The sequence below is a fragment of the Macrosteles quadrilineatus genome, unplaced genomic scaffold (genome assembly GCF_028750875.1).
Source record: "Macrosteles quadrilineatus isolate MER2022 unplaced genomic scaffold, UCM_ALF_1.0 Scaffold_15__1_contigs__length_3749704, whole genome shotgun sequence".
NCBI classification, from domain to species: domain Eukaryota; kingdom Metazoa; phylum Arthropoda; class Insecta; order Hemiptera; family Cicadellidae; genus Macrosteles; species Macrosteles quadrilineatus.
In genome coordinates, this window is record NW_026542608.1 from 2,775,160 (window position 1) to 2,801,509 (window position 26,350).

Consider the following 26,350-nt stretch of genomic DNA (forward strand, 5'->3'; position numbering starts at 1 on the left):
GTTTGGCATCACTAGTGCAGAATTCAGAAAATTTGCCAAAGAGTACAACTTTTTATGCAAAACAAGCAGTCCTCAGTTTCATCAGAGCAATGGCTCAGCCGAAGCAGCTGTAAAAATTGCAAAAGCTGTTCTAAAGAAGAACAAAGGAGATCCATATTTAGCTTTGTTGTCTTACAGGAACTCTCCACTGGCCAACGGTTACAGTCCAGCACAGTTATTATACGGACGCAGACTACGGGACAATTTGCCTACCTTACCATGTCATCTGGAGAACAAGCCAGACTTCAGTCATCTCCGAGAGAAGGAGAATCATTATAGACAAAATTACAAACGAAATTACGATCGACGACATGGTGCTCGACCCTTATCAGATATGAACCCAGGAACCAAAGTTTGGATATCTGATTTGAAACGTGAAGGAAAAGTCGTAGAAAAGTTAAACTCACCACGATCTTATAAAGTACTGACGGACAAAGGAACCATAGTTCGAAGAAACCGGTTTCACTTACAACCAATGCCAAACATTCAAAAGGAAAGTTACCACAACCATCAAGCATCAACAAATAGTCAGAAGGATCATTGCCACAACCATCAACCATCAACAAGTAGTCAGAAGGATCATCGATCTGAGGAAGACAACGGTATGTGCTTAACAAACTTTTCAACAGATAACCGTAACAGTCAACCATTAACAAGAGGTCCGATGGATCATCATGAAGACATGCCAAACTTTTCAACGGTTCCTCCAAACACCTCTGGAATGTCTTCTGCTAACATAACAACCCGATCAAGACGACTTATAAAACCTCCCCAGAAACTCAACCTTTAAAGAGGGAGATGTAATGGTTGGCTCTACTGACTATTGTCATTTTAGTTTATTATCATGTGTTAATTGTTTTTGTTTACTTGGAGTTGATTGATACTAATAAAATACTTTTACCTAGATTATTCTATCATGATCAATTCTGATTTAATGGGTTTAATACAGTTTCATATTAATGTCCAAGCGTTGAAAAGCCTAAAAGTAGGTGATTTGTCAGATTTCATGTTGCTACAGTTAGCCCTACGTAATTTAGACAATAGTACAAGGAAAGCATTTGAGTTAGAATTTAAATCTAAGCAATTTCCCACCTTAGAAGACCTTATGGAATTTCTTCGTGCTCAGTGCTGTGTCTATGAACTCATTAAAGAATCTCACAAATCTACTTTAGTTTTGCCCAAGTCACAAATCCCTCATACTCGCAAAACATTGTTCTCATCTCACTCATCTCAACGCAGTACAACTCAGTCTGAACGCACAGCAACCCAGTCATCTTATCGCCCCGCTATCAGTTGTCCTATGTGTAAAGGTGAACACCACCTGTACAGATGTGATCAATTCCTCGCTTTGGCCCCGCACAAACGTTATTCTACAGTACGTTCATTCAATCGTTGCTTCGCATGTCTCGGTTCCCACCTCATTTCCATGTGCACTTCTAAGTCGAGCTGTCGGGTTTGCAGAAGTAACAGACATCACTCTCTACTCCATGATCCAAGCCGAGTCACCGCACCGCTGCCTAAGCAAAATGTGAATCCTGACCTACCTCAAACCTCCGCTGCGCATTCACCGCCCTCAACCACCGTCAACCCCGTGCCTACTACTTCTGTTAACACTACACCTGCTCAAACTTTATCCTGTTAGTTTCAGCATAATTCAATAAGTAATTCTACCCTGCAAGGTACCGCTCAAGTGTTGGTTCAAGATGCTCTAGGCCACTGGCAAGTTTGCCGGGCTGTTATTGATGAAGGTTGTCAGATTAATTTTGTTACTCAATCTCTAGCCCAGACATTACGTTTACCAATCAGAAAATGTAATGTTAACATTTCTGGAATTGGCCAACAATCTGATTTAACCACAAAAGGACTTGTCACTTGTAACGTTGATTCCCGCTATAACCGAGACGATAACATTCAGATGGACGCAGTAATAATTCCTCAAATCTCTTCTGTACTTCCGGCTGCACCTATTCCCGAATCATTGATAAATCGTTTCAATTCTATACAACTGGCTGACCCTGATTTTCACCGCCCTGCCAAGGTTGATATTTTGTTCGGAGCACAGGCTTTCACAGACATTCTTTCGGATGGTTTCGCGCTTATTAAAGGCAAACCAAGCGCCCTCAGCACAATCTTTGGATAGATCCTTATGGGTGATGTTCCCACACAGCCCATGCAACAACACGAACTAAATTCTTTGTTTGTTTCATCTCAAAGCACTGACAGGCTCTTAGAAAAGTTCTGGGAAATGGAAGAAATGAATTTACCAAAACCCTTAAGTCCCTCTGATCAGGCATGTGAACACCACTATCAGTCCACCATCCAGAGAGATAATACCGGACATTACGTAGCCTCCATACCCTTTAAAGACATTAAACCTGACTTAGGCTCCACTAGAAAAATAGCTCTCCCCGCAAGTATCTCCAACAGGAGACAAGATTTCACAAGAAACCAGATATTCGTTTTCAATACATGACTCACATGCAGAACTATGTTGACCTAGGTCATATGTGTTTGGCCCCTGCGCCCTCTCCATACATTCTTACTCATCACGGTGTCGTTAAAGAATCTTCTACATCCTCCCCGCTTCATGTTGTGTTCAAAGCTTCTGAATTAAGTGACACAAATCAGTCTCTTAATAAATCACTGTTAACTGGACCTAAGCTTCAAGCTGATATTGGAACTATTATCACAAACTTCAGATTCCACCAGATTGCTATGACTTGTGACTTCAAACAAATGTATCGAGCTATTCGTATAACACCGGCTGATTGTAAATATCAACATTTGTTTTGGCGTTCTGACCTCACGGGCCCTGTACAGGAATGGGAATTACAAAGACTAACCTTTGGTGTCTCGTGCAGTCCTTATATTGCACAACGAACTTTGAAGCAACTAGTGCTTGATGAAGGCGCTAAGTACACAAATGCGGCTGATATTCTAAGCTCCTCTTGTTATATTGACGATCTTGTTTTTGGCGCTCCAACCGAGACTTCGGCTCTTAAGCTTTACGATGAAATCACCCAACTATGCTCATCAGGTGGTTTCGAACTTCATAAATGGTCAAGTTCAAGTAGCTCCGTCCTCACCACAATCCCCGCGGACCGTCGAAAAACACCCCATCCGTTAGGATCTACACACTCGATTAAAGTACTAGGACTTGAATGGGACCCGACTACTGACTGTTTCCGCTACTCTATTTCACCTGTCAACAGTACGCCAACCAAACGCAATGTATTGTCTCAAGTTGCTCGAGTTTACGATGTAAACGGCTTTATTAGTCCAATTATTTTCACCTTAAAACATCTACTTCAACAGATTTGGATTGAAAAGCTCAACTGGGACGACCCTCTCCCTCAATCTCTTCAAAATGTTTGGGATAAATTCATCAAAGAACTACCCCTTATGACACAGTTCAAAATACCTCGCTACATTCTCAGTAACTACTTAACCGCTCAGCTGATTGGTTTCTCTGATGCTTCCAAAATAGACATGTGCGCCTCTTTGTTACACAATACTCAATGAAGGAATGTGAAGATAAGAGTGTAGAGTGCAACCTCCTGCAATCCAAAACTAAAGTCGCTCCTCTGAAAACACTTACGATCCCTCGTTTAGAATTGTGTTCCGCTCTTCTCCTCTCTCAGTTAGTAAAAGCGAACCAACCGCTTATTAACAAACTTCAAATATCAGACATATTTCTATTCACAGACTCCATGAATGTTCTTGGTTGGTTAAATACACCACCACACCTCCTAGAAACCTTTGTCTCAAACCGTGTCTGTAAAATAACAGAAATCACCCCTGTTGATGCTTGGCGTCATATATCAGGGGATGAAAACCCTTCTGACTGTGGCACTAGAGGTTTAATGCCGAATAGTCTGTTGAGTCACCCTCTTTGGTGGCATGGACTCTCTTTTATCCACAATGATATCTCATCTTGGACTCTACCGCCTTCAAACATTCCTTCGGATGTTATTGAGCCTCAACAAACTCCCACGAAGAACACCTTGACAACTAATGCTGTTCCCCAAAACGATCTTTATCAATGGATGAATAAGTTTTCATCACTCATTAAACTTCAAAACACCATGGGCTATGTACTGAGATTCATCCATAACTCACGATCTAATCAATGTGATAAACGCTATGGCTCGTTATCAGTTTCGGAACGAGATGCCGCTCTGGAATGTTGTATAAAATTAGTACAAACACGGCACTATTCTGAAGAAATAAAAGCTCTAAAACTATCCAAGCCTTGTTCTTCATCACTAAGAAAACTTTCTCCATTTCTATCCTCGGACACCCTCTGGTGGGGGGTAGATTGAAATTAGCTCCTTTGCCTGAATCATCAAAACACCCTGTATTGATACCCTCTCAGTGTCATTTGGCAAACCTTTTATGTGATTACTATCACTTGTATTCTCTACATGGTGGTCCAAAACTAGTACAAGCATTAATTCAAAGACGCTTCTGGATTATTGGTGCAAGAAATCTTATAAGAAAACGATTATTTTGATGTATCACTTGCTACAAAATGAAAGCTAAACCCACGCAACCTCTTATGGCGGATCGTCCACCCTCACGATTTAAACAGACCCGATGCTTTATTAATGCAGGATTAGATTTTGCTGGCCCTTTTCTCGTTAAAGAAAGCACAATACGAAATACAAAACTATCAAAGTGCTACATTGCCGTATTTGTGTGTATGGCAGTCAAAGCTGTCCATCTTGAATTAGTGCATTCACTCTCTACTGAATCTTGTTTAGCCGCTATAGACAGATTTATCGCTCGGAGAGGAGTCTGTCGTAACCTTTATTCTGATCAAGGTCGAAACTTCGTTGGTGCTGCTCGCCAACTAAAAGAAATCTACTCTATCTTGAAGAACTCCACCTCACAGATCTCAGAACATTTGGCTCAACGTGAAATAACTTGGAACTTTAACCCGCCATATGCCCCAAACTTTGGAGGCCTCTGGGAGGCTGCAGTGAAGTCGACCAAACACCATCTTAAAAGGATACTGCAAAACCATAATTTCACGGCTGAAGAATTCACCACATTCCTGTGCCGTGTCTAAGCTGTACTGAACTCCAGGCCGCTTTGCGCACTCTCATCGTCACCTGATGACGACTTTAACTACTTGTCTCCTGGCCACTTCCTCACAGGAGACCTCCTGCTAGCATGACCGGAGGAAGACATCTCGGAAGAACCCTTAAACTTACTCTCACGCTGGCAGCTAGTGTCTCGTGCCTCTCAACACTTCTGGAAAAGCTGGAGAAGAGATTATCTCCATACTCTTATCCAACGCCCCAAATGGACTGAGAAAACCCTCAACCTTAAGGAAGGAGACTTAGTTTTAATGTACTCTAATGATACTGACCCTTTGACTTGGCCCCTAGGTAGGATAATTAAGGTTATGCCAGGATCCGACCAAGTTGTAAGAGTTGTTAAAGTCAAAACCCCTGTAGGTATTGTAACACGCCCTGTAAATAAGTTAATTCCTCTCCCTATGGTTTAGATAGTGTTACCTTTGTCTCTTTGTACATATTATCAAAATTTTGTATTATCTTTATAGTTAGGTAACAGGTTTGTTTCATGATGACGGTTATTATCTAAGGGTTTTTTTTAATTTACAGTTTCTTTAATGCTCTTTAATATTTTCTCAAAAATTGCTTTTTTGGGTGGGGGGAATGTTTGGTACTTATTTTAAAGTCCCTAGATTGGTGCTACCCTAACCTTGCCCAACGTTATCTACGGCGAATCGTCCCCACTCCGACTACTGGAAATGCTCCTCTAGCATTGCCGACGGCGTCATGGGCAGACGTCGCTACGTTTTCCTACATTTTGCATAGACTCTTTAATTCTCATTAATTCACAATTAACTTTATTTTGTCAGTTTTAAGTTTTGTTCAATATACCAGTCATTTTTAACTTCACCAGTGCTAGTCATTTCCCTTGTTGTTGCCCCCGCACCCTTGGCCTACACCGCTTCCATCCCCTGGACTACCCACTACCTTGGACGAGACGGACATCATTCACCTTCAAGACATCCGACAAGGTAACGGTAGCACCAGTATTAATTTTGTTTTGTTCAAACCGCCGTACGGCTTTCCGCTAAAGACCGTACAATACTGTTCTAGATTTAGGCTTGAAAATTGAGCCACTTATAGAAAAGTCTTTTATAGAATAGAAACGTATTTTATTTTAAGCGGTTTTCAGTATAAAAATACACTGCTTTTCAAAACAACTCAAGTCAGGTGCACAGTCTTCAATAGAGCAAGTTATGCTTAACTTAGCAGTTACAATAATAAAAGAGAACAAATAATTTAATTAAAACTAATACAATTAACCTATATTTACAAGTAGAGTTTTTTCGTTTCTTGTATGAAAGCCTTATAACTTAAATTTTTAATTCTTTCCTAATTTCTTAATTTTTAATTGTATTCCTGAGGGCCGAAAAAAGAAAACCCCTTCTTACTACATTCAAAGTTTACACGAGGCAAATGCAGTAGGCTATCCTGTCTTGTCCACCTATCTTGTACTTCTTTTTGAGTGGTTAGGTAATCTTTGAGGTAGGAGGGTCTGTTGGTTTTGACCACTTTATGTACTATAGCAACAGTTTCAAGGACGCAAACAACCTGCACTGGGAACATTTTACTTTTGTTTCTGATATGTGATCAATTTTTTTTAGATCATATACAAATCTTAGAGCATTATTTTGCAAGCAATCCAAGATATTCAAATTTTCTGCTGACAATGAAAACCCAAAGGCAGGCAAAGCATAATTTATTATTGGCATTACCAGAGCTAACCATTTGTAATTTTACATTCTCAGCTAATATATGCCTAAAATCTATTTAACATTTTGAGTATAGATATAAGCCTTTGTACGATTATTTTTACTTGTTTTGGAAATTTTAATCATTAATCATAAATTTTAAATCATTTTCCAAAAGTATATTTACATTATTTTGGTGGCTTAAAAGAGTGTTTCTCAAGCAATTGCTGAAATGTATTACTGAACACTTCTCAGTATTTAACCTAAGGCCAGGCGCACACAGTCGATTTTGAGTCTAGCAACAGTTGCCCGACTAATTGGGGGACTGTTGCGCAACCCACTCGGAGACTCTGAAGTCTAGCGACAGTTGAGCTGGAGTGCGCACACAGGCAACTTTTTAGTCGTGAATCTTTAAGACGTAAGTTGGACATTACATTTGTTAACAGCGTTAATAGTACCGAATGGATTTCAATGATACAGCCATAATATGTGCTTTGTTGTTGAAGTTTCGCGTGCGAAAGAAGAAAAGAAAATACTGGGTTCATTCCATATATAGTGAGCAACTTGTGAATAGTCTTTCAATTACTTAAAATATAAATGCGGCCTCTTCCAACTTCATCAATTAATTTGTTCAACATCCTCGTCGCCGACACTCATATTTAAGTAATTTTCTAAAAACTTCACACAACAAAAAGAGAGCAAACCCGAGTGCCAGTTCTGGCCACAAGTAGCCTGGGGTGAGACTGAGCGTTTAGAGAGACTGACAATTTAGTCGCATGTGTGCGCGTCTACACTTGTTTCAATGGATACCAAACCTGGAGCGATAGTCCCGCGACAATTGAGTCGCAGAGCTGTCTCTGGCGAATTGGGTCCGGGAACATCGGTTGCAACAGTTGCGCGACTGTCCCTAGACTGTTTCCCTGGTGTGCGCACTCCAATTTAAAACAATGCTGAACATTTAAGTCGGGCAACTGTTGCTAGACTCAAAATCGCCTGTGTGCGCCTGGCCTAAGACAATGATTTTTTGACCACTGATGAATCTTTTTGAATGAGAAGAGTAGCTGTGAATCGTCGGCATAAGAAAAGAGTGAACAGTGACACATTATACACATCTACTCTATAGTAACTTTAAATATGTTAAGGATTTTGGTTTTATATTATTATTAGTACATACCTTGATGCCAGTTTATTTTTTTCCTTTCTACTTTTGGGTCGAACATTAAATGGTAGCTCACTGACTGGAGTCATGTCATTTATAGTCCGTGTGAGTTTATCTAACTCTCTGCCAATTGCTTGAAGTTTTCGAGGGTTAGGAGTCAAATCGTTACCATCTCCTTTTCGTGCCTTTCCACTGAAAGGTTTAAAAAAACTTTAGGTATGTGAAGTAGAGTAAATTGTCACCAGACAGGTTAAATGTGTTAATAGTGTACTCAAATTTGAAAACTATTAAATAATGCTTTATGAGACTTGCTATATGATTTCTTCTTACACAATTATTAATTACTACCTAATTAAAATTACTGCATTCTTAAAACATTTTTCAATTACTACACCATCCCCTGTCTTTATGTACTTTCATATAGTATGTGATTTTGGAGTTATGGGTTGTTTGTCAATTGGGCTACATATACAGGGTGGGGCAATGAAAGCGCCCCAATTTATAAGCTGTACAAACTCATTAGTATTCACCCTATAGATATAAATAGCACATCCAAACACAGCTTATCTTTTGCCATTTTAACTTAACAATGTCATTTTTTCCATTTCTTGAGAACAAAATCCTGCAAGTGACGTCCTTGTCCTACTTGACATTCCTTTTAAGGCACAACTCCATCAAATACTCCTCTAGCATTTCTTCAGGTTCACTTTAGTTTCTGGACGATTCTTAGCTCCAGTTCAAATAAATCTGTGGGGCGACTTTGAAAAACCTCAAACTTCAAGTAGCTTACTAGAACAACCCCCCCCCCCTCTCAAAAAAGGAGCCAACGTAAAGCTTTCAACAACAAAAGATTCCTGGAAAATCCCTTTGGACTTTGAGTTACTGCGACTCTCACTCTTTCAACATTTGCTGGTATACAAAGAGTTTTGCGGCACCCACCGATTATTTTTTAGGTTTAATCGTTTATCCTAAATAATTTTACCCAGTTCACCATTGTTTTCCAATCGGGAAACGCGCCATGTTGAACAAGGATAGAATGTGGTCCAAAGAATCTCTGGGTTTTTGCACAAGAATCACTATTTTTAAAATAGGTTTTCACATCAAAATCTCAGTGTTAATAGCCTCAGGCATAATATTTACTAAAATTGCATAGTTTAATGGATGTTATAAGCACAGCTGATCATTCGTTGTTGCAACAATTAACATGAGACATCTAAAACAAATTGTAGCGTTCTCATTGCCTCACCCTGTATAATTAATGCAGAAATTACAAAAATTTTACATGGCCAATTTAAGTTTCAAACCCTTAAAAACACATTAAATAAATACCACGTTAAGGTTAATGAAGATATTACAAAATACCCCCGCCGCAGCAAACCTGCCGACTAAGCGAATTTCCATTTGTCTGAATTGATTTTCAATTAAATATATTTAAATAACACTAGGTTTAACGAGTACCTAGGTTTGCTGCTACAAGGAAACTAATAATGTGTGTTTTTTAGTAAGATATTGATAGCTTAGTATAAAATAAATAAATTTGCCAAGTTTGATCAAAATATATCCATAAACAAGCAAAGTGCAACATTTTACAATATAAGAATAACATGGGAATTTAAAATTTTAATTTTTTTTAATTTTCTCCGATACCAATAATCGAACAAAAATACTTTTATATACTAAATTATTTGTTTTTTTTTTAAGCTCTTTAAAAAGGTCTAAAGAGAAATTGGGAAATTTTGTGTTTTGAGGGTCAAAAGTGAGAAAAAACCATTTTTACCCCATAAAACCCCCCGTAAAGCTCCGTTCCCATGGTCCGATCATGCTGGTTCGCGAACTCATTCAAGTTTATCCCGCTTTAGACCTTTAAACCAAATTTCATCAAAATCGGACAAAAATTACTCAAGTTATCGCGTTCACGGACGTATATATATATATATATATATATATATCTATATAAATAAAATTACAGTTTTGTCTGTACATTGCTTAGAATCATGCAGTTTTTTTGTTATTTTTACGTTTCATAGCCTAAGAAAGTCGAAACGAGTCTTATCTCAATTTCTGTCTGTTTGTCTGTCTGTCCTTTCTGTGGTCCCATCTGTAACGCGAAAATGTCATTTTACGCGGCCTACTCCTAGAAAACTAGAGTACCGATCAAGGTTCTAATCATTTTTCTGTATTTACTGGAATGGTGAGAGTGTCTTTGGCTATAAAAACATGGCCTCGCTTCTTTTAAAACAAAATAACGAACCATCAAAAACCCAATTTTGTTCAATTTTTGTCAAATATTTTCCCAATGTTTACTATTACATTACATTTTATGAATTAACGATCAGCTGTCATTAGTTCTCACTTCTAGCTGTCACTGATATGTTTACATTAAAAGTTGTTTGCAAATACCGCAACCATTTCTGATCAAGTTTTGTTAGCACATCCAAACCAAGTGAGATTAAAAACGTTGTGCCTTACTTAACCGGTTTAATTAATCGCAAGTGCAACGATTGTTCTTGAGTTTTGATAACCAGGGAAAATACTGCGAATCAGTGTTGTATTAGTGCTGGGAAACTTACATTTTTTTAATCATCGTCACCAATAGCTTACAAAAAAGGTTTCCACTCATTGACGGCGCTTTAAGGACAGTTGTGTAAAGTGCAAAGTAAAAAATCACAACTGCAGTGATGTTGCTGCGATCTTAGAAGATCTTTCTGATTTCGCTGTGATCGTAACAGAGGTTTAACTTACAGATGTAGCTAAAAACGCTTTTCCGATATGTCACTTTGGTTTCTACTTACAGTACTTACATTTCGACAACGATATCGGTACTTTTCCTACTTAAGAAGTAAAACTACAAACGTCCAAAACCCCAGATTTGTGCGTTTTTTGTCACACTTCCTCCGAATATTTGCTAGATATATACCGATCATCGTTTAGAGATTACGTAATCTTTTAAATAAGAAATCTTTGTTTGGATAAAGGTGGTTTCTTCAAACTGTCATTAATATGTTAACATTAAAAGTTGCTTACAAATAATGATATTAATGGGAAATAACTTTGATTTTCGAAAACTAAAAAAAAACCAAAGGTGTATTAATAACTTCGGTACTGCACCACATTAAGTGACATTTTTTTTGAGCAAACCATAGTGAGTTTTTAAAGCTTTATATTGTTAACGTTACATGTTACATGTTTTGTGTCCTGTGTATTTATTTATTTGCCAACGGATTAACATCTATAATACAGTTTGATTAGAAGGACAGTTTGAATTGGTTGTAAGTACTATAGTTCTTTTCTTAAATGTAAACGTTGGTTTTTGGTACTGCTACTTTTCCTTAGAACCGGTGGTAGCATTAAGAATCATTTTTACGTACAAACACATCACTATTTACAACTATAGTTCTCGTTAGTGCTGCACCTTATTTCTTATTAAATTTAATTGATGTCTTACTGTATAATTTTTGCATTTTCTGTCTAGACTCCAAAATGTTAGTTTATGCTATAAAAATTATAAAACATTAGGGAAAGATTTTTTTTGCAAACCATCATGAATTTTTAAAGCTTGGCGTTGATAACGTATCAATGTTTTGTGGACTGTGTATTTATTTACTTATTTATATATTTGCCAACGGATTTACACACCAATTTTACAGTTTGATTAGGCCTAAAGACGATTATCATTAAACTTGATGACACTATCAAAACTTTTAAATAATTATTTTGTTTGTGATTTGCTTTGGTAAAAGCGTAGCGAATCCCCTAATTTAATTTTGTATTTGTGTGTGTATGTCTGCTGGTAACACATTAATGTCCTCATTTCTCAGTGTTTCGTGGAAAAGACAAGAGCGCCTTTGTTAATGAAAATTTCAACCCGAATAAAGTGAATTAGTGAGTCGGTGGCTCAGTCGGTAGCGTCGCGGACTTCGGGCCCAAGGCAGCGATGTCGTGGGTTTGGATCCTGGTCACTGCCACTAAAATTTATCAGTACAGTCCACCTTTGTACTGTACCACCTTGCTTTGCTGTAAACGTTCCAAGCACGGGTGGTTAGTCTATGTGGACGGGCAAATGCAAGGTAAAAAGAGGCTGCCAACCTCTTTTTTGAAAGTAAAGTAGTAAAGTAAAGTGTGCAGTTGTGAGGTTGAAGTAGTATTTTAACTACTTTTAACGAGTGTCAAAAGTAACTTTCAATTACATGCCTACCTTAGGGCTATGCCTCATAGATCTATAAAGCAATTCCTTTTATCATTAAATATAACACGATCGGGTGACATTTAATTGCGAAGCATTCGTTTTGGCTTTGAAATTGTCAGATATTGTATTTGCGAAGGTTTATATGTATTCCTATACAGTAATAGTTTTGCCAGCATATCTGGAAAAATGCACACTAAATATGCAAACCAACTCCTGTTCTGAATAAAGGTTTCAATTTACTACAAGATTCCCGTACGTAGAACGGGCAAACAGCTAGTATATATATAAATCTATATATATAAATCAATATATATATATATATATATATATATATATATATATATATATATATATACATATATAAAAATTTGAACGAATAGTGTTTTTGGCCTCTGGAGAGATCAAAATGAAAAAGTAAATCGGTCCCGGGTCTAAGCCTTACCTACGGTAATAGCTACTTCCCTATAGGGAAATTCGCTAAAATATAAATACCCCCGCCGCAGCAAACCTGGAGACTAAGCGAATTTCCATATACACAGCTGGAATTCCACTTAATTGTTCCCTTAAAATTGCCAGATTTATTTCCTATTTAAACATCATTAATATTAATGAGTACTTAGGTTTGCTGCTACAGGGAAGAAAATAGGGGGTTTTTATTGAAATATTAATAGCTCAGTATGAAGTAAATAAAATTTCAAAATTTCATTAATATATGTCCATACACAAGCAAGCTACAACACTGTACTTATTCTTCATAAGAATAACATGGTAATTATAAATTTACATTATTTTGCGATTTTTCCGTTAGGCATGCAACAATGCTTCAATATACTAAATTATTTGTTTTTTTGAGCTCTACAAAATGGTTTAGAAAAGAAATTGCAAAATTTTATGTTTTCAGGGTGAAAAATTGGAAAAACCCATTTTTACCCCATAAAACCCCCCATAAACCCCTGTTCCCATAGTCCGATCATGCTGCTTCGCGAACTCGTTCGAATAAATGTAGGTTTACACGTTTATACCAAATTTCATCAAAATCGGATCATTTTTGCTCGAGTTATCGCGCTAACGGACACATATATAAATATATAGTGAGAAAAAATACAAATATATCCATATACAGTTCATATATATATGAATTTGAACGGATGGTGTTTTTGGCCTCTGGGGACCTCAAAATGAAAAACTAAATCGGTCCCGGGTCCAGGTCTTACCATGTGACCTACGGTAATAGCTTATTCCCTTCCCTATATGGGAAATTCGCTAAAATAAAACTTTCTATAAGTGTGCCATTTTTAAAATTTTTGGTCAAGCCCCAAACTCGAGGTTATATCATGATCATCTACCACTGTCATAGAGAGACCATCGTTTTCCGCGATAAATCCGTTTTTTATTAAGTATTTTAAAAATTACAAGAAAATATTAAAGTCAGTGACCAATCTTTCCAAAAGAAGGACAAACGAAGATTATATTAAAAACTCAAATTGTAAGACCAAAGCTTCTTGGGCAGTAAAGAAGGAGTTGGCCCACAATAAACTAAATAATGAGATACCATTATAATGTTCAGAGCGGCCTGAAAAATAACTGCCAATCTTTGAAAACTCTGGCAAATGATTTTAATTATCATTTTTTGAACTTAAGTAATTCAGCAGCAGTAGCTCCGAATAAGAACAAAGCATTGATGTTCATGGTTCGTAACTTAGCAAAGATTGATGAGCCTTTTAAGTTTAAAAAAATTAAAATATCTGATTTGAGAAAAATTGTTTATTCGTTGAAAAATACTAAATCTGCAGGATGGGATGAAATCCCCCTATTTGTAATAAAATATGTGATTGATTTGATTCAAGAATCCTTGTGCAAAATAATAAACCAGTCCCTAGAATGGGGAGTTTTCCCTGAGAAACTCAAATTTTCTGTAATCAAGCCTCTTTATAAAAGAAATTGTGTTAATTATTTGAAGAATTATCGTCCAGTAGCTTTACTTCCGTGCTTTTCTAAGATATTTGAGAAGGCAGTTGAACTACAATTAAAAAATTATATGGAAAACAATAATATATTTAATATATCACAATTTGGCTTTAGAAAAGGACTTAATACCCAAACATCAATAACACAAATGGTTAATCATATAGCTGGGGCGCTGGATGGGTCGCTGGATGGGTCGCAGAAGGCTGCGGGTGTGCTGTGCGACCTATCCAGCGCTTTTGACTGTGTTAACCACGACATTTTTATTGAAAAGCTAGGCAAAATTGGAGTTATAGGAAAAGAGCAACTGTGGTTTTCTTCCTATTTAACTAATAGATATCAGAGAACTAAAATCAGCAAAAATGGTCAACAAGTAGATTCATCTTGGGATAAAGTGCAATGTGGTGTGCCACAGGGGTCAATATTCCCTCTTTGTTTTTAATCTATGTAAATGATCTGCCAAATATAACAAAGATGAAACTTTTTCAATATGCAGATGACACAATGCTTTTGTGTAGAGGACCCACTATTGACGTCCTGCAGACTAGCATAGACAAAGAATTCTCTGCTTTGGGTAACTGGTTCCGGGCAAATGGTCTGGCCCTAAATGTGGAAAAAACACAAATTATAGACTTTTCAGCTAACTACAGTAGAACTCCAATTATCCGAACTCCAATTAACCGAATCTCCAATTATCCGAATCGCTTATTTCAACAATTTTAAAAACGTAAAGCTACAGTAATAAGTTTTGCAAAATATCAAAGAATTGTTATTAAACACATTTAGCCAATTTTTGACTTTGATGGAACACTATTGACTTAATAACATGTATAGAACACTTGTACTATGAGCATTGTAAACTGTAAAAATGTTCTGATTTAAATTATTATTAATTAAAAGTTCACTTAGTACCGAGAATGAGGATTTTTCTTTAAAATTCCCGAAATTCAGGTAAAACTCCGATTATCCGAATTTTTGATTATCCAAATGGGGTCTGGTCCCTATTGATTCGGATAATCGGAGTTCTACTGTACAGGGAAGATGATTCAAATCACATTATCCTTTCAAATCATCAATTATCTCCACAACAAAATGTAAAATTCCTTGGATTAATTTTGAATAAAAATCTTAACTGGGCATCTCAAATTGAAAATTTAAGTAAAAAATTAGTCCCTTGCATTTTCTCAATAAGAATAATCTCACAAGTAACGAATCTAGAAACCCAGTTAATAATATATCATGCATATTTCTCATCATTAATGACATATGATATCTTGATCTCGGGTAATTCTCCTTATTCAAAAAAGATTTTTAAATTACAAAAAAAAGTAATACGAATTATTGGCAAAGTTCCCCCTAGAACCCCTGGTAAAAAACTGTTTCAAAACTTTAAAGTTCTTACTTTTTACGATCACTATATTTTGGAAATAGCATGCTCCAAAATGGTTCTGGGTCCATAGAAACATCTCCACTTTTATGGAGACCCAAACTCAACATAATTACAATACAAGAAAAAAGAATATTAACAAACCTGTAGCTCATAACTTACAAATATTTGAGTCATCACCACAATACATTGGTCCAAAAATCTTAAAAAACTTACCAACAAGTTTAATTACTCTACAAAATCCCTATAAGTTTAGACTTTCTTTAAAATAATAGCTCAAGACTAAATCTTTTTTTCATTGGCAGATTATTTTAAGGACTGCTGGAATTAGGTATAAATAAACCTTCCCACTCCTTCTAGCTCAATTTTTTGTCATGTAACAATGTTGTATTTTGGGAAGATTCAGTTGATTTTGTGTAAATACAGATGTATTAGTTTTATCTATTAGTTTTAAGTCTTTATTTAACCATTGACAATATGTCCTGTTATTATGATGTACTGACATGTAACTCAATAAATAAATAAAATAAATACAAAATCCTGAATATCTCCCTCAGTACGGGAAACATCACCACTGTCTTCCATGGTCATGACAAAATCCAGATATTGTTCAACGGTAACGGAAACATTATAATCGTCTCCCACGATCAGAGAAAAGTTATTATCATCTTCCTCGATCGTATCTTAAGTCGAATAATTATCCGGGTCCATCATCATCAAGCATTATTTTTGGATATCATCATTGTTTTCCGCGGTCACGGTCACGGAAACGTCATCACCCAAATGCGCGATCGCGGCAAAATCACTAACATATCCTGTGGCAGTTTGGACATCATCACCGTCTCCCGCTATCACAGAATCGTCATCATTGTCTCCCGCGGTCACGGAAGCGTCATTGTAATCTCCCGTGGTCACGGAAACGTCATCGTCGTCACCAGCGGTCACAGAAATGTCATCGTCATCTCCCACGGTCACGGAAACATCATCGTCATCTCCCGTGATTACGGAATCGTCATCGTCGTCTCCCGGGGTCACGGAAAAGTCATCGTTGTCAACCACGGGCACGGAAACGTCATCGTCGTCACCTGCGGTCACAGAAACTTCATAGTCATCTCCTGCGGTCACGGAAACGTCATCGTCATCTCCCACGGTCACGGAAACATCATCGTCATCTCCCGTGATTACGGAATCGTCATCGTCGTCTCCCGGGGTCACGGAAAAGTCATCGTTGTCAACCACGGGCACGGAAACGTCATCGTCGTCACCTGCGGTCACAGAAACATCATAGTCATCTCCCGCGGTCACGGAAACGTCATCGTCATCTCCCACGATCACGGAAGCGTCATTGTCGTCTCCCGCGGTCACGGACCCATCATAGTCATCTCCCGCGGTCACGGAAATACCATCGTCGTCATGCGCGATTGCGGAAAAATCACTAAAGAATCACGCTTCCGTTTGGACATCATCATCGTCTCTGCGGTCATGGAAACGTCATCCTCGTCTTCCGCTATCACAGAAGCGTCATTGTCGTCTCCCGCGGTCACGGAAACGTCATTGTCATCTTCCGCGGTCATGGGAACGTAGTCTTCGTGCACGATTGCGGCAAATTGAAAATTCCCGGTAAAATACTAAATCACGCATAATTCCCGGTTCAAAAAAATCACCCATAATTCCCGGTTTTCCTGGATTTCCCGGTCGGTGGACACTGAATTCCCTGAATTCTGAAAAATTATATTTATTGTAGGCCGCATTATGTACAGGTTGTAAAAAATGTTCAATTACACCAAACGTTTTCTTTTAACAAGACCTTGAAATGTGACCCCTCATCATGGGGCTTATATTTTAAAATTTGGAGTTGACCCCTATCTACCCTAATAAAAGGGGCAGGAGGACAAAATTTTAATTTCCTGCAAAAAGCAAAAAAAGTCATCATACAATGACATGTTAAAGTTGTGAAATTTTACCTTAAGCCGGTTAATCTATTTTGGGTGTGTTAAAGACTTTTTTTACCCCTGTATTTTTTCAGTTGCGAGCGACTCAATTTTGAGCTGAATTAAGCTTTTATTCTTGCAACATTCATCTTGATTGCAGAATGAGTCTGCAAAAATAGTTCAACCAAAAATTCATGATTTCTGCAACCATTGTGATTGCTGGCTTCGACACAACTCCAGGGGACTTTCACTATTTCATCGCAACTGCAGGGGAAGTTTGATAATGTTCAGCAACCACAGGAGACGTTCACAATTTTACCAAGATTTTGATAAATAATGTACAATATTTTATAAATCAATTGTACTGCAGCATAAGCAATAAATATTTTTTTTTATACGAGGGCTGATCAGAAAGTAAACAACACTCTGAAACAAAATAAAAAGTTTGTACAAGGAAAAATAATACTATGAAAAACATATGAAAGAGCAAATAAAATACCACCACATTGTCACCAAACATATTGAGGGATTTAATATAGTGGTAGACAAGCTTTGAAATTCCTTTGTCAAAGAATACTGCCGCCGGTGATCTCAGCCACTCAGTTACACGCAATTGGAGCCCCTTGTCGTCACTAAAGTGCTGTGCTGCTAACCAAGTCGTTATTTTGGATCAAATTTGTAACAACCCAAAACCCGTCAAGGGATAAAAATCTGATTTTTAAAGTTTCATTTTAAATTATAATAATTTTCTACGCCGTGCCCGCGTTGTCAGCGGCATCGTAGGGGCAGGCCGTCCTACGTCATCGTACGGGGGAGGAAGCTAGTTACCTACCCCGCCGCCAGGGGCGATGGCGAAGAAGGACTAGAAGACCAGACCTCAGGATCAGTTGTCCACCCGCTACCGAACCGTCAATACGCTTGCTGTTTGGAGAACAATCCAACAGTCTAATTTCCTATCTGGTCAATTAAAGATTTCCCCCATTCCTGGTATAGTCTTAAGGCTTCAGGTTAGTGTGCTACCGAGTTGTTTTGTTTATTCTAATTTTCGAGAAGTTTTATTATTTTTATTCTATTGTGCCGCAGTGTGCTACACGCTTTTTCACGTACGAGCACACTACCATTTGTCTTTAACCAGCTACGGAAATAATTTAAGTTGCCAGAACGGTTTACGTACAACTTATTCCGTTACCCCGAACCGTCTTACGTAAATTTGATTTAAGAAACCCCGGATCGACTCTGGTGATCGACCGAGTCTAATTTTTACGACACGTTTACTTTGCTGATAACCAAGTATAACGAACGAATCACTTTTAGTTAAGTCTCTAATTAATTAGGTTTACTCACTTCACGTTATATTATCAAAAATTCTAAATTCAACCACACATATTTTTCGAATGGCTATGATGAGCACTAGATAAAGGTGAGCTAAACATTGATAGCATTGTTGTATTATTATTCTGAACCAATAAACTCGAAACGATAATTAATTAACGAACACGTTAGAGTCCTGGACTATCTCATTGTAGGCTAGGCTATCTGGACAAAGTTTAAGGTGTGACCTAATTTCAGGTGAGACGAAAATTACGCATTTAAAACTATAATTTTGTCTCTCTACCCAAAATTTCATCATAAATTCAATTCAATCGGAGCAAGGTCTGGACTTTTGGGGTGGTTGAGGGGAAATCTCACATTTAAATGAATGCACATTGTCATGCAAAGCCAAAACTCAACTTAGGTTGGCCATTTTGAAACTGAATGTGTAATTTTTTAATTCTTCAGTTTTAGTGTTTATGGCAAACAAAACTGCATTACAACTGCACCACACAACTATCGGGATTTTCAATTAAAGCACACTTTTAGCGAATTTCCCATATAGGGAATTTTAAGCTATTACCGTAGTACTCATGGTAAGACCAGGACCCGGGACCGATTTTTTTTCGTTTTGAGGTCCCTAGAGGCCAAAAACACCATCCGTTCAAATTCATATATATATATATACTTATATATATATATATATATATATACACGGCCGCGCCCGGGAAGCCAGTCACATAAAATATACACTGGAAGTCAGTCAGTTGCACCCCCCAATATATTTCAAGACTATGATATATATATAATATATGTTGGTAAATATCTTAAGCCTAGACATATCTGAACGTATATATCTCTTTTACTATACTAAAATACTAAAATATAATTACGTAAAAAATGCTATGCTAATGCAGTCACCACCGCATTTGCATGGGAAAGCCAGTCACGTAAAATTTGTGCTGCTAAGCCAGTCACTATATATTTTACTGCATACCACTGGAATCCAGTCACTGAAAATCCACCCGGGTATCCCGTCACTTCAGTCACTTTCACCCCTGCCCTTCTACTTTGTGATATTTATTTGTTCTACAAGCTTGAAAATCCGCACCTCAAACAAATGGATTATGCTTCAGGCATTGAGCACTCTCATAACCCATCTTTCGCACTTCATTTTAATTAGTTGTCTTCCAGGTTACTTAACAATTACTATTCTACAGATTAAATACCTAAATGTCAATGTAATCTTTGGTCGTCTTAATAGTCGTCCTGGCAACTGTGGATACAAATATGTACCGTACTAATTCGCAAGCGTAAGGTGGGAAGTTATTCCTTTATAGTCGCACAATTAGGCCTATTGTTGAGTCCTTGGAGGCAAGCGGCCATCTTGGATGATTTCAAAAAGCTGCAAAATTTATCGTCCAAAAATATTTTTCAAACACCAAAGTGTTTATAATTTAAATAGCTAGTATACTGTGGGATTAGAAATGTTCTTTGTAGTTTTGAATTATTCTCCAAGGGAGTCCATAAAATAAGTTAACGGTCACGGTCATCTTGGAAAAAGGCCAACTAATACGAAAACAATATCCTGTGTTGCGCGGGCCGTAGAACACAAATAGTTTTCCCGCCTCAAACAATCAAAGGCGTGTGGAACAAGGCAAAATTCTTGTCTCTTTTGTGGCGAGAGGTAGGGGCGAGCCTAACGGGTTCCATTGATGGGCTACCCGGCTACCGACCGACCTGGGGTAGCGACTAGCGAGCCAGTGGATGGTTAAAGGTTCTGCCGGTTATTTCCATCTTATTGCTGGTTCTCGAGCTTTTTGAGCTCGTTGTACAGTGAAATATTACTTCCCTATTTTATATAGCCACAATCAAAGCGATTTTTACAAGAAAGAATGAAGATATAGACTCAGTGATGTGTGGTTACTTAATTAAATCATGTTCCTTGATTGTTTACCCTTTTGTAAGAGCCAATAATCAATCAACTTATATTTCTTTATTTTTCGATTTATTATCTATATCAATTCAAGAGGTAGCCCTGTACCTGGTTAACAAATATACCGATTACACTTAACGTGTTTTCTTTGAGTTACGCCCCATGGGATTCCAAAGTTTCACAATGTTTACATTTTTGAAGAATGTAGATAACAGAATGTTTAACGAAGTCAGCTTTAAATGCTGTCAATAAAGTTCTTTGATTTTGCGGTCCAAAAGGTAGAAACGATTCGATTTGTGAAACTTTTAACTTTTGCTACGGGCCTGTTAATTGGAGATTGTGACATTCTTAATTTAAGGAAGTAAACGTATTAACATGACGTGTTTGGAGTGGGATTTGAAATATGTGACGTGTATCAAACTTTTTCTCTTCAAAATCCTCTCCGATGTAAAACACAGGTACGGCAGCTAGGTTTATTAGAATTCAAAAGTTTTTTAATTGTCCTCCAATGTTTAGAAATTATTTTTTGATCAAGTTGTTTAATGAATAAATAATTGTTTTGCCAAATTATGTTTCGAAAACAGGAACTAAAAATAGATCAGGAAATAGATATTTTAGTTCAGAAAACAAAGCCAATCAAATAGGCCTACGTACTTTTTAAATAAAAACACTGGTCAGATGGTTTTTAACTTTGCTGTTTATTTACTTCAATAAATTTCTAATAAAAATCACCACAGGTACTAATCTATATAAATAAAATTAGAGTTTTGTCTGTACATTGCTCAGAATCATCAACTTTTAGATTATTTTTACGTTTTAAACATTCAAGAATCCGAAAAAAGTTTCATCTCAATTCCGTTATTATCTGAATCATCAATTATTATCTCAATTCCGTTGTTGTCTATCTTCCGTCTTTCACGGTCCAAAGGCCATTTTACGCGGCCTTCTCCTGAAAACGAGAGTACCTATCAAGATCCTCGAATCATTTTAATGTATTCACTGGATTGGCGAAAGTGTCTTTAGCTATTAAAATATGGCCTCGCTACTTTGTAAAAAAAACTTACGGACGTTTAAAACCCAATTTTGTGCGATTTTTGTCAAGTTTTCTCACAATGTTTATCACATAATCATCATATGTAATAGCGAACAGCTGTTCGGATCAAGATTATTTTTCTCTAGCTGTCACTGATATGTTTAAATTGAATATTGTTTACAAATACCGCAATCATTTCAGATCAAGTTTCAAAAGCAAATCCAAACCAAGTTGGATTAAAACCGTTTTTCCTTACATAACGGATTTAATTAATCGCAAGTGCAATAATGTGTAGGGTAACCGTAAATGAAAATAGAGCTTCTTTGTGTATAGAATTTCTATCGAGTTTTGGGTTTATAACCGGGGAAAAGACTTTGACTCAGTGTTCTATATGCCTGGGAAACTTACATTTTTTACATAAGCGTTACCAATAGCTTACATATAAGGTTTCAACTCGTTGACGGCACTTCAATGGTGGTTGTGTAAAGTGTTTAGAGACAACTGCAGTGGGTGATTGTAACAGAGGTTTACGGATTATGCTCAAATCGTATTTCTAATGTGTCTTCTCAACGCTATGTGCTGCTCGCTGGACCATACGTCCAACAGACCAATTATCCATCTCTTGGGTTCGTAGGCTTAAACAATTATTCATAAGTTGGTAGCGCATATAACTCAGTGTTCCGTACGGACAGGCCAAGAGCACCTTTGATAGTGAAATTTCCAACCTGAATGTTTAATGGCGAGGTTGAGGTATAGTATTTTAACTATATATCGTTTGGTTAGTTAGGTAAGGTTAACCTAACCTAACTAACCAAACGATATATGGAATTAAACAATCGAATAATCAATATTACTAATTTAGTTGTTTGTGCCAACAGATATGGAAGTGTACCCCTCATAGATCTATTAAGCATTTTTTTTTTTTACTTGAAACTGTCAGATGCTGTATTTGTTTGTATATAATAGTTTGGCTAGCATATCTGAAAATATGCAAACCAATAGTTTTTCTTTATTTAGGAAGGTTTCAACTGACCACTAGAGGATCCCCGTGCGTAGAACGGGCACACAGCTAGTAATTAATATTTAATTAATACATCTTATCTTACTAATATTATAAATGTGAAAGTTTGTGTGTTTGTTTGTTTGTTTGAAGTTCAATCACGCATTAACTACTGGCACAGAAGATATACTGTTTTTAATTTATAAATAATTTGTCATATTGTGCGAATCTTGGTGATTTGAATTTGGTGATTTGCTTTTTTCTGCTGTTTAGGTGCAGTGGTAGAACATTGTTATGGATATGGTAGATGTTTTATACTATATTATACCGTAAATTAAAGAAACGACACGACGAGTGTCGTTGTCAATAATGTCGTCTGATTCTGACTGATGTCAGATGTTACACTGAATCGGTCACAGGGATAATAATTAGTTGTAACCTACCACTAGCTTACCTAACTAAGTTTGAGTGTTGCTATTTGCAGTGTGGGATGATTGCACTGGACAGTTTAGCTATCTATTTCAGAAAAATAAAGTTTAAAATAAATCAAATTCTAGGATCTGTTCTTAAGTTGTGGCCGTTTTGAGATGGATGCTTTCAGAGTTCAGTTTAGCCTAGCCTGAACAACTGGATTAGTAGCTTGACTTAGTGGTTCATCCATGTTTAGTTTATAAACACTAATCAATGCCTAATCTAGATTATAGGTGCCTTATTCTACTCTGTTTTAAAACTAATATACATAGGCATAAGCTTTAATTTTTGTATTAAATACTGGGTGCATCATTAAGGTAACTCCGTTAGGTTGCTTTTTATAAATAAATAATTTCATAAATCACTGATACCCTATATCATCTAAGTGTGCTCAGTACATAATGACACTCTCTCAAAAAAGTACTAATCCTAACCCAAAAAAATATAGATAGGTAGCTTTAGGCCTACAGAGGATGAGTGTTTATATTTATATCACTTATATTTATATGTCTGTGGTTAGGTTTTGGTTATGTTTGCCTTAAGATGGCTATAAGCTTAGGACTAGATATCAAATAAACTCCCAATTAACTTATAGTGCAGCCTAGCCCTAATTTGTCAGTGTCAATGAAATAGTGCAATATCAAGGACAACCAAACTTGGATATACAACCATGTTTATACCTAAGGTTCCTTTTTGGTACTCACCAACAAGGATCAACCGTAATTATTTTCAGTCAGAAAGTGTCCTGAGTTTCCAGAAAATTGTAACTTATTACATTTTAAAAATTGAGGGTAAATTAAACGTTTCGGTTCTGGTTTTGGAGCGAGTCCAAGTTCTTGCAGTGACTTCAAAGGAAGGAAGGTGGGAAGATTTTCATACTACTAATAGCCTTCTTTGAATTCAGCGTGAAAAATACTGGGTAATTTCTATAGTTTCGGCCATTTAGGGGAACCAAACAAATTTTTAAAAACTCTTCTATCTCATCATTTCAGTAAACTATGATATTATTATTTGAATAGAAGTTAAATGTCAAGAAAAAAAATACCGCAAATTATTATTTTTGGGATAGCACTACATTGACCAAGGAATACTCTCAAAGTGTAAAGTTTCCCGAACAAAGCTCGGTCCCCAGCTACTTGTCAAACAACGCAATAATGTACGTTATTTCATAAAATTTGTACCTGAGAAATGTAAAAATGGAAAATGCATTTCTCGTAAGTGTAAGCAAATCTTAAAATGATAGGATTTGTAATGATACGATCTTAAAACGAGCAATTCAGTATTCTTATTCAGAACACCAAACACCCGCCACTGGATCAAAATATGCCCGCACGGCGCAATCCGGCACGGTGGGAAGCCCCTCTCGTACAATTTAAATTACGTACATAAGCCAAAAATAAAAAAATATGATTTAGAACATTTCACTTTTTGTATACAGAATCCACTGTTTTTAAACTAACCTGACCAAAAAATAAAATAAAGTAGTAGCCGACAAAAAAAGTTCTGTGGAAATTTGCTATGTCACGTTTCATAAAACATTAAAAATAATCGACTTTATTTGAATATTTAAAATGAAAAGTACCGGGGGACCGAGCTGTGGCTCAGTATGTATATTTCGATTGTAAAAGCAATATAAAGGAAACTCGTGTTTTCTTTATAACTAATTTCGGCTTTTATTGTTTAAGTTTCAGTGGAATTTCAATTTACTATGATGTAACTTTAAATGGACAATGCAACACATTACTTTATTTTAATCTTACACATTTTTGTTATTGTAAATAAATCATAGAAATTTAAAAAAAATAAAAGTAGTATTTTTTTAAATACGTTCTTAATGAATGAATTAATATGCGATCACAGGTTAATACAGTAGCAATCAACTACACAGCATTAAAACAGCACAGTGTATGTAAGGGGTGTGATTTATTTCTTGGTACTAAATTAAGTCATTCTTCAAGTATAAGTAAAACTTCAGCATGGGCATACTCTCTAACGTACTATCATATGATGGATTAGCTGAAGGCAGATAAGTCCGATTCAAGCTTATATTGCTTACTATAAAGATTGTTGTAATACAATTAACTTTAACTAGTGGTCGTCCAGTGGCCGAAAACTCGACCAAAAATATGTAATGTATAGGTTTCAAATGATTTAGGCCTAAAACTTTTTTTCCCCGTGTGAGTAACTAAGGACTTCTGGATAATTTAAATATGATATTTATATGTTTCTTACTCAGGAACAATGCCGTTCCGGGACACTATATAAATGGACGTTAACGTGATTATAAATTTGCATTTTACATAGTCAAAATACAATAGGTATTGCGCAACCGTGATATGTGAAGTCATTAACCTTGGTTTACTAATAAAAACTACACCGTATGCTTACTCAAACAAAACAAAACTTGCTTACTGTACAGCAATAAATCACGTAAAGAACAAAACAAAATGAAAATGTAGACTAGAAGACTACTGATACCGTAGTCATCCTAGGCTACTACTACATGATGTTTCAGAACAGAAGTATGGGGATAAAAATATTAAATAACTCATAAAACACCATAAAATCATAGTACTGTACTTAAGTCTTTCTGGTAATAATAACAATGATAAAAATAAGATAAAGATAAAAATGACACCTCTTATTATTTCTCTTTGTTCTATTCTTTCTTTGGTTTCTCTACATCCACAAGTTGTCATGGTTACTAATCACCCAACGACCCAACCACAAAATATTGTAGTGTTGTGACAGCAGACAGAAGCAGACGATTGTCAGTATGTCAGTGTCAGTGCAAGATTGTCAGTGTGTAGGTGCGAGCGTATAGGTTGACCTTGACGATACTGATCGATATTTCTCCGTTTTGCTTCCATCTTATTTTTGTTAAATGATCTGTAATATTTCAATAATTGGGAACCTACTGCACATAAAAATTACCGTAAATAGTTAAATATATCGTTCATATCGAAATATTAGACTGAAAAACACAGTTAATAAAACATTTTCTTGGGATTTGTGAGGTTATATAATATATAGGCATCATGATGATGCGACTCCAGTTAAGCAGGGTTCTACTGTATTTGCAAGTTAAAGTTACAAATAGAAAACCCATTATGGTTTGTATTCAATGACCGATGTATTATACAAAATAAATTAATACTTA

General features: G+C 36.5%; 1 protein-coding gene across 1 annotated transcript in view; it reads right to left on the reverse strand.

Annotated features, from left to right (window-relative positions):
* Window positions 1-26,350, reverse strand: part of LOC129005093 (protein CREBRF homolog) — a 103,171-nt gene that overhangs the window by 51,652 nt on the left and 25,169 nt on the right. Inside the window, exon 5 of the mRNA XM_054433888.1 lies at window positions 7,986-8,162. Within this exon, the coding sequence (XP_054289863.1) occupies window positions 7,986-8,162 (177 nt within the window). The remainder of the gene's footprint in view (window positions 1-7,985; window positions 8,163-26,350) is intronic.